Here is a 13,162-nt window from a genome sequence, read left to right as displayed (position 1 = left end):
AATGGCTCCTTTTCATCCTGAAGAGAAGTGACCAGTGGGGTCCCACAGGGCTCTGTCCTGGGCCCAGTGCTATTCAACATCTTTATCAATGACTTGGATGAAAGAATAAAAGGTCTTCTTATCAAATTTGCAAATGATACCAAATTAGGAGTAGTAGTTAATACCCCAGAGGAGAGGATCAAATCTGAATAGTTTATAAATCTGGGCCAAAACTAACAAAATGAATTTCAACAAGGTAGGCAGAAAAAAATGAAATGCATAGATATAGGATGGGGGACACTTGTCTTAACAAGACGACATGGGAAGGGGATCTAGGAGTCTTAGTAGACCACAAGTTGAACGTATGTTAACAGTGTGATGTGGCTGCTAAAAAGGCCACTGCGATTCTAGGCTGCATCAATGGAAGTATTGTGTCTAGATAAATGGAAGAAAAATGGCAGCTGATAAAAGAACACTTTTCTGAAATGTGGCCAATAATTTTAAAAAACCCATTAAAATGTGTTAAGACCTCTAAAGAAGGGAAGGAAAAAGAATGTCACCTGAGACAGGTTTCTAGGATGCAGCTGGTTCAAACAAGGAAACAGTGAAAATTCAAAGGTCTTCCTAGAACCCCAAATGAAGAGAACACACCTCTACAATCACAGAATCCACTTTGTGCAAAAGACATCTGGGATACAAAGGGAGTTTCTTGGCTGACAGACCATTATGACAAGAGCTCACATAGATGGTGACATGTTTGAAAGCTGGTTCTATAGCTTCTATGATCTCTGGGAGCTACTGGAGCTGGCTTTTTACCTTGGAGCAACTGTTGAAATAAACTTCTTGTCTCAGGGAACCCATGCATAAAAATTATATCTACAGCTCAAAAAACGTTTATTATGTTTTCCATTCACAATCTCTTGTGGAACCCCTTGTGACCTCTTACAGAGTCCTATGGTTCCAGGGACACCTACACACAGAGGCTGCTCTACAGCCACAGCTAACAGATAATACTGAAAATAGGAAATTCACATTTTATTGCGCGTGGAAATAAAACTATACAAAAATGTTTCCTTTTTAGCCTCAAAAATACCAGCAGAAAAAAAATCTCCATACAATGTCTACATAGAAAACCTAAAATAAACAAAACAAACAAAAACCCCTACAACCTCTTATTTCCACTTCTTCTGCCATTTATGTTCATAATTCCTATCCTCGAGGCAAGAAGGAAACTAGTAAAAATGTACATACAGGTCTATAGTTGAAGAGAGTTCTGGATGCTTCCTGCATATTACTCTTATTTTTCCTTTATTTATTTATTTTTTAAAAAGATAGCTTAATTTCTGAAAGTTGTCATCCACTCATAAAAGCAGGAGTTCAAAAATGGCCACTGTACAGGGGATCCAATGGACAAAGAACAGGAGCCACTGGTTCATGAACACTTATGAAAACTCGCCTCCATACTGAAGGACAAATTCCCTTGGTGGAGCCAAGAAGAATCTTTTGGAAAGAGAAAAGGGGTGTGCTTGTTTGGGAGGTGACTTTTGTCGAAATTCCTATATACAGACTTGGGACTGTCCCAGAGCTCTCTGTGAAACCTAATTCCAGGCCTGTGATGGGTTCCAGATGTTGACAACAGTCCCATCCAGTACACAGATTAGGCCAAACACTAAACTGGGGTGGACAACTGTGGGAGCCTAGGGAACACACTAGCCCCTTAGGAGACCTTAGAGGACCACATTCCTCCAACCCCAGTCAAAAAAGGTATTTATTTATTTATCTATTTATTTATTTAAAGGATTTATAACCCACCTTTCCCCCACAATGGGATGCAAGGCAGGTTACAAGGCAGGCCACCAGATGCTTCCCAATGCTCTTCAGGGACTATGGGTGGATTTTCACCATATTTGTAGCCCCTCGCCAGCCAATTTAGGCCTAGGAGAGGCCTTTTTTCAAAACATTATGTGACTTGCTTTTTTTAAAGGGCTTTTCTGGGTACAAAATGGCTGGGGAGATGGGTTTAAAATGTAGTGAAAATGACCCCCACACCTCTTACAGGACATCTGGGGGCCTTTGAGTAAAAAATGTGCCCCAGGAGGCACTAGGGGGCATAAAATGGTCCTGCGGGGCTGCGTGTGAACCACAGGCTATACTTTGCTCACTTGATTTGAACTATCCCAATAGTTCACTGGAACCCAGGCCATTTACAGCACTGTTACAGGGTAAAAAAGAATGGATAATCAAAAAATGTCAAAGTAATGATTTTCTTTTTTAAAAAAAATATCCTGTTAGTTACTTGAGTGAGAGGATCTGCAGTTACCGCAAAGTGTGTCTTCTCAAAGTAACAACATAAAATTATTATGCTAAGTAATGGGACCAAGGGAGAGAGAGTGAACAGTCACATCAACTGTGTCAATATGGTAGCCAGGTCTTTACAACTTCAGATACTACATCTGAACAGATCAACTTTTTTTAAAACGCTAAGCTGACGGTCAGTATCTCATGGCTTGTTCAAAGAGACACACCTTAAATGGAAGGATGCTTGCAGTGATTCATTAATTCTCTCAGTTTTGACCACCTGCTCTCCCCAAAAAAGGGAAACAAGTATCCAAAAATAGAACCAAGAGCTTGAGTCATCTTTCCCTATAATTCCGTTAAGTCTCTTCTGTTCCTTCTGATGATGGAACGAATTCTTCTGGATAGTCTGCTTTGTCTGGATACAGTTTGATGTAGGTGTCAACCATTAAATCCAAGTCATGCTTATTATCAAAGTTTATGTTAAGCAAGGCTAGGTTACCCGATCTCTGTTCAGTCAATGTGTTCTTCAAGTAGGCCTTCAGGCGTCTTCGGCCAATTTCGAATTTTTCATTCTCCACTTTCATTATTGGCAGGATGCAGAGAACTTTAAGCAACGAGTACACATTAGGGAAGAACTTAATGTCAGGCAAATGAAGCGTCTCATAAATGGTGGTGGGCAGTTCTATATCCTTCCCTCTGTGTTTCCACTTGATTCTCCAGCAGTGAAGTTCTGCAGACAACGTGTCTGGGTTGGTGAGGTCATTTTTGTACATATCAGCATGATGTTCCTCTGATGTATTAAATTTGAGCTGCCCCATGACAGAGGGCACTAAAGACAAACACTTCAGTGCTCTTAGGTGCTGCTCTGAAAATATATCTTTCAGTTCTTGAATGATGTGCTCTACAGTTGGAATGCTAAGTGTTTCTTTGTAGTAGTTTTCTGGGGTCATTTCAGAATCCAAGCTCCCTTGTTGGGCTCGGCAAAATTTCCCAGGAAGCTTAACAGATAGGTCCAGCTTCATGGCCAAGTTGGTGGCTTCCTCAAACCAGAATTCATGATATACCTCAATATTCTCCATCACCTCATTCAAGGAATGCAACACTGCTGTCAAACTGCTGGCTGCAAAGAAGACATCTGATGTTTGGCCCTGGAGGTTCTTACCAAAGGCTCTTGTGAAAGAGAGGATGTTCTTGATAATCACAACAGTTACAACAAAATCAAAGTCTGCTAATGCAGTGGAAAGTATATATGCTCGGCCGGCAACAGAGCTGTTCCACCGGATAGAAGTGTCATTTATGCTGTCCAGGCACAGTACGAAGGCCTGCAGGAGGTCTACCACAATCTCAAAGGTATCATGTCGGCCTGTCCAATTGGAACGGACAATGCCCTTCAGTTCATTCCCCTTCTCCTCACTGTTCTGAAAGAGAAGAGTGATAACGTTGTCCAAGCCTGTGAGCAACTGGGGTGACTGGTGAAAGAACGAGCAAACCTCCTCAATTGTGCCAAGTGCCACAGAGATACCCAAAACTGGAACTGATTTGGCTAACCATATGTTCAAGGCACAAGAGGCAGACAGCGTATATACAGCTTGTGGGTATTTTTCTAAGATCCTTGTAGCCACAGTCTTCATTTTGGAAGCAAAACCACTGGAGACAATATAGGCTTGGCCTCGGCAATATTCCATGTTCAGTCCCCATTTTTCGGTAATTGTTGTATGGAACTTAACAGCTAAGATTTCAGGATCTGCCTCATAAGGTAGGAACCCGATGAATTCCTCCCTCAGGTTGTGACAATAATCGACAAACCTCACCAGTATTGGCAAATGCTCCTCACCAGCTAGGTCCACCAGCTCATCTGTGACAATGGAAAAGAAGTGAGAGTCCCTGACTTCCCGGAGGGTCTCATCTCGCACGCAGTTTTCACAGATCTCCAGCATTTGCTTTTGCTGCATCTTGGAACAATAAGCCAGGTTCACAGCTGTGGTCTCAAAGCGCTTCCTCAGGACTTCATCTCCAGAGTTTATTCTGAATTCCAAGAGGGCCTGGAAGTTGTCTGGAGTGAAGATGCCTTCTGGGAGTGAGTCAGCATTGTGGCCATCCAAAGGAATGTTTTGTTTCCCCAAGAGGATTAAAATTTCAAATAAAGATTTAAGGTAGTCTTTGTTTTCCCTCTCCTCTTGCGTTAAAGGGATGCTATCTTCAGAGGGCTCATCTCCTCCTTCCACAGAGGCTGGGTTTGCGATATCATTGTCAACAGACTCTTGACTCATCTTTTCTTGTTCAAAAGCTTCACTACCTAGAAAAAGAGGCACTGAAAATATTTAATAAGCCATTTAATATAGCAATACCAAAATGACCAATTCATCATCTTTAAGTTTAACAAAGCTCAGTCATACTTTTGATGATGGGGAACATTCTTGTGTAACAATTCCTAGAGGTCGCATATAAACTTTAATACTTTAAAAATTAAGAGTGTACAGGTTAATAGTTGAGTAGAATAGAGAACTTTGTATGAGAAGCTAAACCTGCTAAAATTCCATTTTTCATAGAGCTTTTAAAGCTAATGTGCATCCTGTGCACTTCTGCTGGGCTGCACTGCTGCATTTTTCTGAAACCAGAAACCATGTGACATGGTTTTTTAGCCAGTGTTGGAAAACCAAAACCTTCTTCATTTGGTGGCAGTCCCATGCTCTTTGGGAGAATCCATTTGCCTCTTCTAAAAAATAGAATCTGGGGATGTCCTGGACGGGTTAACTGGGGGTGAAAATGAGATTATAGGACTGCATATGAACCACAAGTCCCATTTTGCCCATGCCTGTTTTAAAAGTACGGCGACCCTATTCTTTTTCCTGGGGCTACTCTACACTTTAGCAAAATAAACACATACATGCTTGGAAACCTGTGCCCACACAGGATTGTGTGCTCTGAATGAGGACAGTACTGTCTGCTGCATCTGATAGCCAAGTTAATAACAAAATGGCAATAAAACCTATGCTTGTTTCATGGCATGAACAAAATCACAAGACTTCTTATGAAAACATGCATATCTTTTTTTAAATGTTCTCTTAAAAGTTTCCAAACACTGCACTATCCTAGCAACATAACCATTTACAACAGACAGAATGGAGTGGGAGGATTATCCACTTTTATCTTACAAAAAAATAATTAATTCAAGGCCATTTCACACTGTAGATAAGGAGGAACTAGATTATTCCAAACAAGTACACCTCTCTGGAAGCTACTGGCGTTTTTGGCTCTGTGATGGATATCTTCATAGGCTACATGTGTTTGTAAACACATAGTTTTCAAAGGAAGACCACTAGTATATGCTTGCAAGTGCTGTGTATGAAAGCCTGAGGTTTGTTCACATATGACGCAGAGGACACGATATGCTCAAAATTCCACTGATTTCAACTGGAGAGATTTAAAACATGTGCTGACTTCTCCTGATGAAATTAACAGGATGTGGGTGGATCATGTTCATCATCCAGAATGATTAAATGTCTCAATATTAGTGATTTGTTTGCATGCATTCTGTCTATCCTTCCAGGACAAAGTCAAATAGGAAGAAATAGGATAAAAAGATGGATGTACATAAAGATAAGCCAACCATCCTGTAGCATCAGTGATCACTTACTTTTTGGCTGGTTTAATGATCTTATTTCTTCTTCACTCTGGGGAAAGAAAACCAATAGGATTATATCCCATGTGAGAAATTTTTTCCCCAAAAGCAAGGGAAATGTACAATTTTTACGAACACAATTCTTCTGCACCCAGACATGTATCTATCCAAGGACACTTAAAACATTCAAAGTGCTGAGACTGTCTTTGCTGGAAAAAATGACACAGACCACATATAAAAAGATCCACAATTTCATTTCACAGTAGAAGACCAACTGCCCATAAGCTGCCCATGTCTAGCCCACCACTTCTAAATGTTCTCAGGTGTAGGCAAATAAACTCTGAACTGGCACAGGTCACCAAAAACTAGGGTGACCATTAGATATTTAAACAATGAACCCAAGAGTGTTATTTGCCATCCTATCGGCTTCCACTTACAACACTAGGAATGAGAGACATCCAAGAGCCTCAGTCATCAATAACCCTGTCCAGGTCTCACAAACTTAGCACAGTCACAGCTTCTTTCAGTGAGTCAATCCATCTCCCCCCCCCCCCCCCGGCCACCACACTTTGCACTGCTTCACAATATATCCAAAGTATGATTAGCCTCAGTTTGGTCGTTTTTGGCTTCTAGTGAAAGTTTAGGCTTAATTTCCTCTTGGATGTATTTATCTGTGGTTGCATCCAAACTACAGAAATAATCCAGGTTTACACCACTAACTGCTATGGAATTTGGGAAATTGTAGTTTTGGAAGATATTTAGCGTTCTTTGTCAGAGAGCTCTGGTGCCACAACAAACTACAATTCCCAGAATTCCATAGCATTGAGCCATGGCAGTTAAAGTAGTATAAACCTAGATTATTCCTGTAGTGCGGATGCAGCCTGTATTTTGAGCAGTTTAGGGTTTCCATAGCATTTCCCTCCAGTACCATAGCTTGCAGCATCATACGCCAAAACTGCAGCCTGGATGATTCTGTCTTTGGTATTTAATGATATATTTTTGCACTTGGGAATCTTATGTAGTTCCTCCTTCCTAAGTGGAGATATCTTTGCTTTCCACTTCCTCTGAGACCAGCATGTGTAATAAACTGACTAAACCTTTGCCCCAATACCTCTGCCATGCAGACAGAGAACTTAGGTGGGAGCAGTGGTCACCACCAGAATCAGGGGCTTCTAATCCAAGCCATGTCTGCACTCCTACCATGGATGCTTTATGATTCCTACCCTAAGCAGGCAGTGGAGGACTGCAGCACATGCACCTATGATCTTCACATAATTGTAGGAGGATGTAATGAACCCTCTCTTCTTAAGAGAAATCCACCAACATTTGGTTTCAGGCAAAACTGGGGAGCTATTGAAAGCAACTGAGATTCCTAACTGGTGAAATGACAAAACGTGGATAAAATGCAGCTGAAATTTGGTAAAATGCTGTAGGAGAGGTTCTGGGATGCCGTAGGGTACAGTTTGGATTGGCCTTCCACTAAGTGGTGACTTCTGGGTATTGTAATTCTATTCCTAGTTTGCCCTTTGGAACTCAGCCTAGTCATTCGAGCCTAGAGTTACTGCACCATAGCATCTCCACTCAAGGGACCTACCAGCTCTTTAATCCTTTTTCTGTGCCTGCTGCGTGGATTGTTCAAATGACTTGTGAGGTCAAATATTGTTGGCACAGCGTTGTCTCGTAAAACTGTCCTGTAGGGGCTCTGCAAGGGAAAAAAAGCTTTTATTTTTCTACTCTATGATTTGTCAACAAGTTTCTTTAAAAAGGAAAACATATCACCTGGGGGGAAAAGGGCTGCTGCAGAAGGATTTGAGACCAGTTTGGTTTCCTTGCCATTTCTTCCTCGCAAATGGCAACCCACCAAGAGAACATGTCCTTAATCCGCTTTTACATTTTAACTTTCATTTTTAGGTAACTCTTTCATGGATCTCAAGACATGTCTCAGGCAGACTTAAATGGGGAGAACCCAACTCCTCAAACAAAATGAAATACTTGCACGACAGGCCTGCTCTACAAATATATTGGCTCAGATTGGCTAACTGGCCATTCATATGTGTCCCAAATTCTTGTGACCTCCAGTCTTCTGCCAACACCCAGGAGCCTGAGCAGGAGTGAGGCAAACACTTCTTTTATTTGGACAAGGAATGGTAGAAGAGTAACTTCATCACCCATGAGATACAAGATCTTACCTCTCTAGATGTCTTCAAAAAGAGGCTGGACAGCTATCTGCTGGGGATGCTATAGCTGGAGAACTCACATTGGGCAGTGGGTTAGACTTGATGAACCACAGGGCCACTTTCAATTCTATGATTCTATCTAGCCATTTAGACAGGTGCATCGACAGGTTTTCAGGGTGGTGGAGCCATTACCACTGTTTGCATCATGGATAAGAACCAGCAACTGAAGAGATTCCTGCTGTTTGGTTGTATCTGCACTGCAGAAATGCAGTTTGATACAGGCTAAATAGCTGTATCTACAAAACTACAAATCCCCAAATTCTACAGCACTGAGCCATGCAGGTTAAAATGGTGTCTAGCTGCATTATTTCTGCAGTGCAGATGCAGACTTTCCTGCCTTCTCTGGACTTCAGTGGAAGTGGCAATTTAGAGGAGAGGGATGCATGCTGCTCAGGGCCTCCCCATCAATCACGTCTCTCAGGAAACCAGAGATTTTAATAGTCAAGATAGCTTGATCTGTAGTCTGAATGTAAAACCAAATGAAATAATAGGTTGTTGGGTTTTTTAACAACTGCTAAAGTGATAGGATAAAGAAAATGACTTCTGTAAGTTCATCTGTTTCTCAGATGTGTAAAGTTATCCCAGCTCTTGGAAGAGTGATGCTGGTGCTCAGCAAACATTTGTGATTCTTTGTACTTCCATGTTGAATCCTTGTAGTAGTCATTTCCTGAAGCTACCCAAAGCTTTTTACATGCTTTCATATTCTAGACAAATCCAGCAAAGGGGAATAGGAGCAGTCGGTATATAGCCGTTATCCAAACTAATTCACTTGACCATTTAAAACCTAATTTCAAAAACATTTGGGGCCATAAAACGCTGTTCAGTTTTCAGAGATGGAATTTCCTTCAGCAGAGCATCAGATGAGACTCTTTGATGAAACCTGGTATTTCCAAAGGGATAGCCCCACCTTCACTCTTTTCCAGCTCATGCTATGCAATTCCCAGGACAACAATCTACCACTACATACTTTCATTCTTATGTAACTCAGAGAGGCTTAAAAGCCTTGAAACAAATAGGTTGGGCATGCATGGAAGTCAGTGGAATACACTCCTCACGTTCCACTTCACTGCAAAACATGAGCATTTAAATATCTTCTTATCACAGGGAAAGTCAGTCAAATAGCTTCAGACAATAAATCATGGAAAATCCCTTTTGTTTGATAAGACATTCTAGTTAAAGAATTCTATTTGTAACCTGAGGTAAGGCACAAAAACTATAACCATATTGCCCATTGTAGAGCAAGGATGAGACCCTTTACCAGAAGGAGAGGCCAATTTCACACACACACACACACACACACACACACACACACCAATATTCCCACAAATGTACTCCCACACCACTATCTTTCCATTTTTGTTGTTGTTGTTTTGACAATAAAACAAGCCATGGAAGGAGAGCAACTTTGATTGAGAGAAGGACTGCGTTTGTATAAGTGAAATTCTCCTCTAACAGAAGACACATAAAATCATAATTCTAAATTGCGATTTTACCGTTGTGCAAAAGTTCAGCAGCACAATGTTGCCAGGAGGACTACAAATACAGCGGGGGAAGAGAGTGTTGCATGTAGCACCTATTGTGTGTATTGGTCACCCCTCTTGTAGAGTAAAAAGAGACTACTGTTGTCAGATCCTTTCACTTACAGTTCTGCATATCATTGACGTTTCAAAGTGTTTTGCGCAGAGTCTGTAATGCTTGTTGAGTTGGTCAGGTGTCTTATCTTCCAGATCAGCCCTTCGGCAGTTCTCAACCCACCGCTGACATCTGCAAGAGAAAACATTCTTTTAGCTTCTTGAAAATGGCAAAATCTGGTAGAAAGGGCCACAAAAGCCCATGGATCGCAGTTTGCCCATCCCAATTTTATAATTTCAAGCAGCATTAGAACATCAGGATAAATTGGTAACTAAAATCAGAGCCTTTGTTCAGTTTCATTTTTAATCACTGGCATTAGCAGGTACAAAAAGACCTTTAATGAAACACTTAATGAAAAAGTACCCTATGAAATAAAATAGTTTTGAATTGATTATTCTTTGCCTTGAATATGTCAGGATACGCAAAGGACAAACATATAACCTACCAAATGAGCACTGTGATGTGAAATTTTAAATTATTTATTTGCTGCCAAATGACCCACTAGGAATACATTTATATATTCTAAGCACCACAGCCAATGAAAGATCAATATGACTTTATCCTGGAAATGATTCAGAAGATCCAAAGGGTGTTCAACAATGGCTCCTCTTCATCCTGGAGAGAAGTGACCAGTGGGGTGTCCAGTGGGGCTCTGTCCTGGGCCCAGTGCTATTCAACATCTTTATCAATGACTTGGATGACAGAATTGGGGGCACATTTATCAAATTTGCAGATGACACCAAACAAGGGGGAGTAGCTAATACCCCAGAGGACAGGATAAAAATTCAAGATGACCGGACTAGACTAGAAAGCTGGGCTAAAGCTAACAAACTGAAATTCAACACAGAAAAATATAAGGTACTGCACTTAGGGCGGAAAAATGAAATGAACAGATATAGGATGGGGGACACCTGGCTGAATGAGACTACGTGTGAAAGGGATCTGGGAGTCCAAATAGACCACAAGTTGAACAAGAGTCCACAGTGTGATACGGCAGCTAACAAGGCCAATGCAATTTTAGCTGCATCAATAAAAGTATAGTGTCTAGATCAAGGGAAGTAATAGTGCCACTCTATTCTGCTCTGGTCAGGCCCCACCTGGAATATTGTGTCCAGTTCTGGGCACCACAATTTAAAAGATGTGGAGAAACTGGAGCGTGTCCAAAGGAGAGCGATTAAAATGGTGAAGCCCTATGGGGAACGACTCAGGAGGGCGATCAGAATCGTGAAAGGTCTTGAAACCATGCCCCATGAGGAATGACTTAGGGAGCTAGGTACATTTAGCCTAGTAAGCTGCAAGTTGAACATGAGTCAACAGTGGCAGCTAAGAAAGCCAATGCAATTTTAGGCTATATCAATAAAGTATAGTGTCTAATTTGAGGGGCCTAAGTGTGCTGAGGATCCCATGGGCAGCAAAAAGACCACCAAATGGGTCCTAGAGCAGACCAAGCCAGAAATATCTCTGGAAGCCAAGATGACCAAACTGAGGCTGTCCTACTTCAGACACATCATGCGAAGGAAGGACTCACTGGAAAAGACAATAATGCTGGGAAAGGTGGAAGGAAGGAGAAAGAGAGGAAGGCCACATGCCAGATGGATGGACTCTATTAAGGAAGTCATGGGTTTTATGGGGTTGAAGGACCGAAGCAGAGCAGTGGAGGACAGGAGGTCTTGGAGCTGTCTCATCCATAGGGTTGCCATGGGTCAAGATCCATGCAAAGGCAGTTATCAATGAAGTGTGTGGACAGAGGCCAGGCACTGAGTAATGTGTTAAACATGCTCTTCCTCCTCCTCCTCCTCCTCTAATCCAAGGATTAGTCTCCCCATAACCCCCTGGCAAACCCTCATCTTCATCCATGCAGTGTGTGCATCCAGGTCCGGCATTGAACTCTCCTCCTCCTCCTCCTCCTCGCCAAGGGTCTCTGTGCCCCTCTGGGCCCAACCCACGTCTTTCCCTGCTAAACTCTGACAGCATTCTCCCTGGTAATGTGGGAACACGGGCCAGGTATTGGAGAAGGTGAGCGACTGAGAGTTCCTGCACGGCAGAATGGGTAGGACTGGGTGGCCCTTGGGGCCTCTTCCAACGCTGCCATTCTATGACTTGCCTCCCCCAACTGGCGTGCTTCCCTGCCAAACCCTCATCTTGAACCAAGTAACGTGTGAACAGGGTGGCCTCCCTCTGAGTGCGCAGATGCTGTCAGCCACTGAGTAACGTCTGAACAGCCCTCTGCATCCACAGCCAAGGATCCCCATCTTCCCTTAACCCCAACCCACGTCTTTCCCTGCCAAACCCTCACCTTGAACCACATCAACGTCTGAACCCAGGTCAGGCCCTGATGCGTGTTTCCCTGTCAAGCCCTGACATACTTCCTCGTAACGTGGGCAGGCACTGAAGAACACGTGAAGCCCTCCTCCTCCTCCTCCTCTAATCCAAGAATCTGCCTCCCTCTAAAGTAAACCCGCATGTTTCCGTGCCAAACCCTCATCTTGAGCCAGGTAACATGTGAACCCGGGTCAGGCACTGAATCCCCCTCCTCCTCACAAGGGTTTCCATCTTCCTACAACCCCAACCTGCGTGTTTCCCTCACAAACCCTCATCTTCCGCCACGTAACGTGTGAACCCAGGTCAGGCACTGGATCCTCCTTCCTCCCTCCCAGAAAGGATGTCCGTCTCCCTCTACGCCCGACCCGCGTGTTCCCCTGCCAAACCCGCATCTGCCCGCGCGTAACGTGTGAACCCGCCTCTCTCCCTCTCCCCTCCTCCTGCTGGGTCCCTGGGCGACTGACCGGGCGGGGTCCCTGGGGAAGCGGAAGAAGGCCAGGTCGGCCGAGGTGCTCTTGCGGGTGCAGTTCGGGGCGGCGCAGAAATTCGGCATCCTCCTCCTTTTCCTCAAAGGCGGCGGCGGCGGCGGCGGCGGCGGCAAAGGCAGAGAAGCGGCAAAGGAGTCCGCCTCCTTCCCAGCATGCACCGCGCCACGGCCGCTCTCCGCCAACCACCATAGAGATTCGCGTGACGTCAGCGCCCAAACGCGCAGGCGCCCAAAATGGACGCCGGCGCGCTCGCTACTGCGCATGCGTCCCCTCCTCTCCCGCTTCTTCTTTTTTTCCCCCCAGTTTAAAGAGATAAGGAAAGAAGGGTGCCGCGCAACCACTTCCGGTCCCCATTGGAAGGCGTGCATTTTAATATGATTAAATAATAATATTTAATACTATTTCATAACTAGATTTAATAATAATATTTTGGTGCATTTTAGTGCACTTTTAATCTTCCAATGTTTAGTGCACTTTAAAATTATTTAATAATATTATTTAATAATATTGTATACTAATAATAGTATTATTTAATAATAACGTTTAGTGCATTTTAATATTTTATTGCTTAGGCTTTTGAAATA

The 13,162-nt window shown here is 43.1% G+C and overlaps 1 protein-coding gene across 3 annotated transcripts; it reads right to left on the bottom strand.

Moving 5' to 3' along the window:
* Positions 1–601: 601 nt before the first annotated feature.
* On the bottom strand, positions 602–12,672 carry THAP12 (THAP domain containing 12). Of its 3 annotated transcripts, XR_016280284.1 has the most exons (6): positions 12,555–12,672; positions 9,780–9,900; positions 7,494–7,601; positions 5,915–5,951; positions 2,505–4,588; positions 602–667 (listed from the first exon to the last, which is right to left on the bottom strand). XR_016280284.1 is itself a non-coding variant. In XM_089513013.1 (5 exons), the coding sequence occupies exons 1-5, from the start codon at positions 12,641–12,643 to the stop codon at positions 2,634–2,636; spliced, it is 2,310 nt and encodes a 769-aa protein (XP_089369139.1). In that variant the 5' UTR covers positions 12,644–12,672; the 3' UTR covers positions 1,000–2,633. The 3 variants fall into 3 exon arrangements, 2 of the variants coding, with proteins under 2 accessions (XP_089369139.1, XP_089369140.1); XM_089513013.1 differs by lacking the exon at positions 602–667 and having other exon boundaries at positions 1,000–4,588; XM_089513014.1 differs by lacking the exon at positions 602–667 and having other exon boundaries at positions 1,000–4,573.
* Between the last annotated feature and the right edge of the window lie 490 nt (positions 12,673–13,162).

This window comes from Sceloporus occidentalis, unplaced genomic scaffold, assembly GCF_023333645.1.
Source record: "Sceloporus occidentalis isolate IW3139 unplaced genomic scaffold, rSceOcc1.0.p SCAF_2, whole genome shotgun sequence".
Taxonomy (NCBI): domain Eukaryota; kingdom Metazoa; phylum Chordata; class Lepidosauria; order Squamata; family Phrynosomatidae; genus Sceloporus; species Sceloporus occidentalis.
This window is presented reverse-complemented; position numbering and strand designations above follow the sequence as displayed.

Excerpts from the sequence above, each read along its gene's own strand:
- THAP12 (XM_089513013.1), bottom strand. The coding sequence starts at position 12,643 with ATGCCGAATTTCTGCGCCGCCCCGAACTGCACCCGCAAGAGCACCTCG. Across the intron at positions 7,602-9,779 it reads CGTCAATGATATGCAGAACT|AGCCCCTACAGGACAGTTTT; the intron begins GTAAGTGAAAGG and ends TTTCCCTTGCAG. Across the intron at positions 5,952-7,493 it reads GAAAAAGGATTAAAGAGCTG|AGTGAAGAAGAAATAAGATC; the intron begins GTAGGTCCCTTG and ends TTCTTTCCCCAG.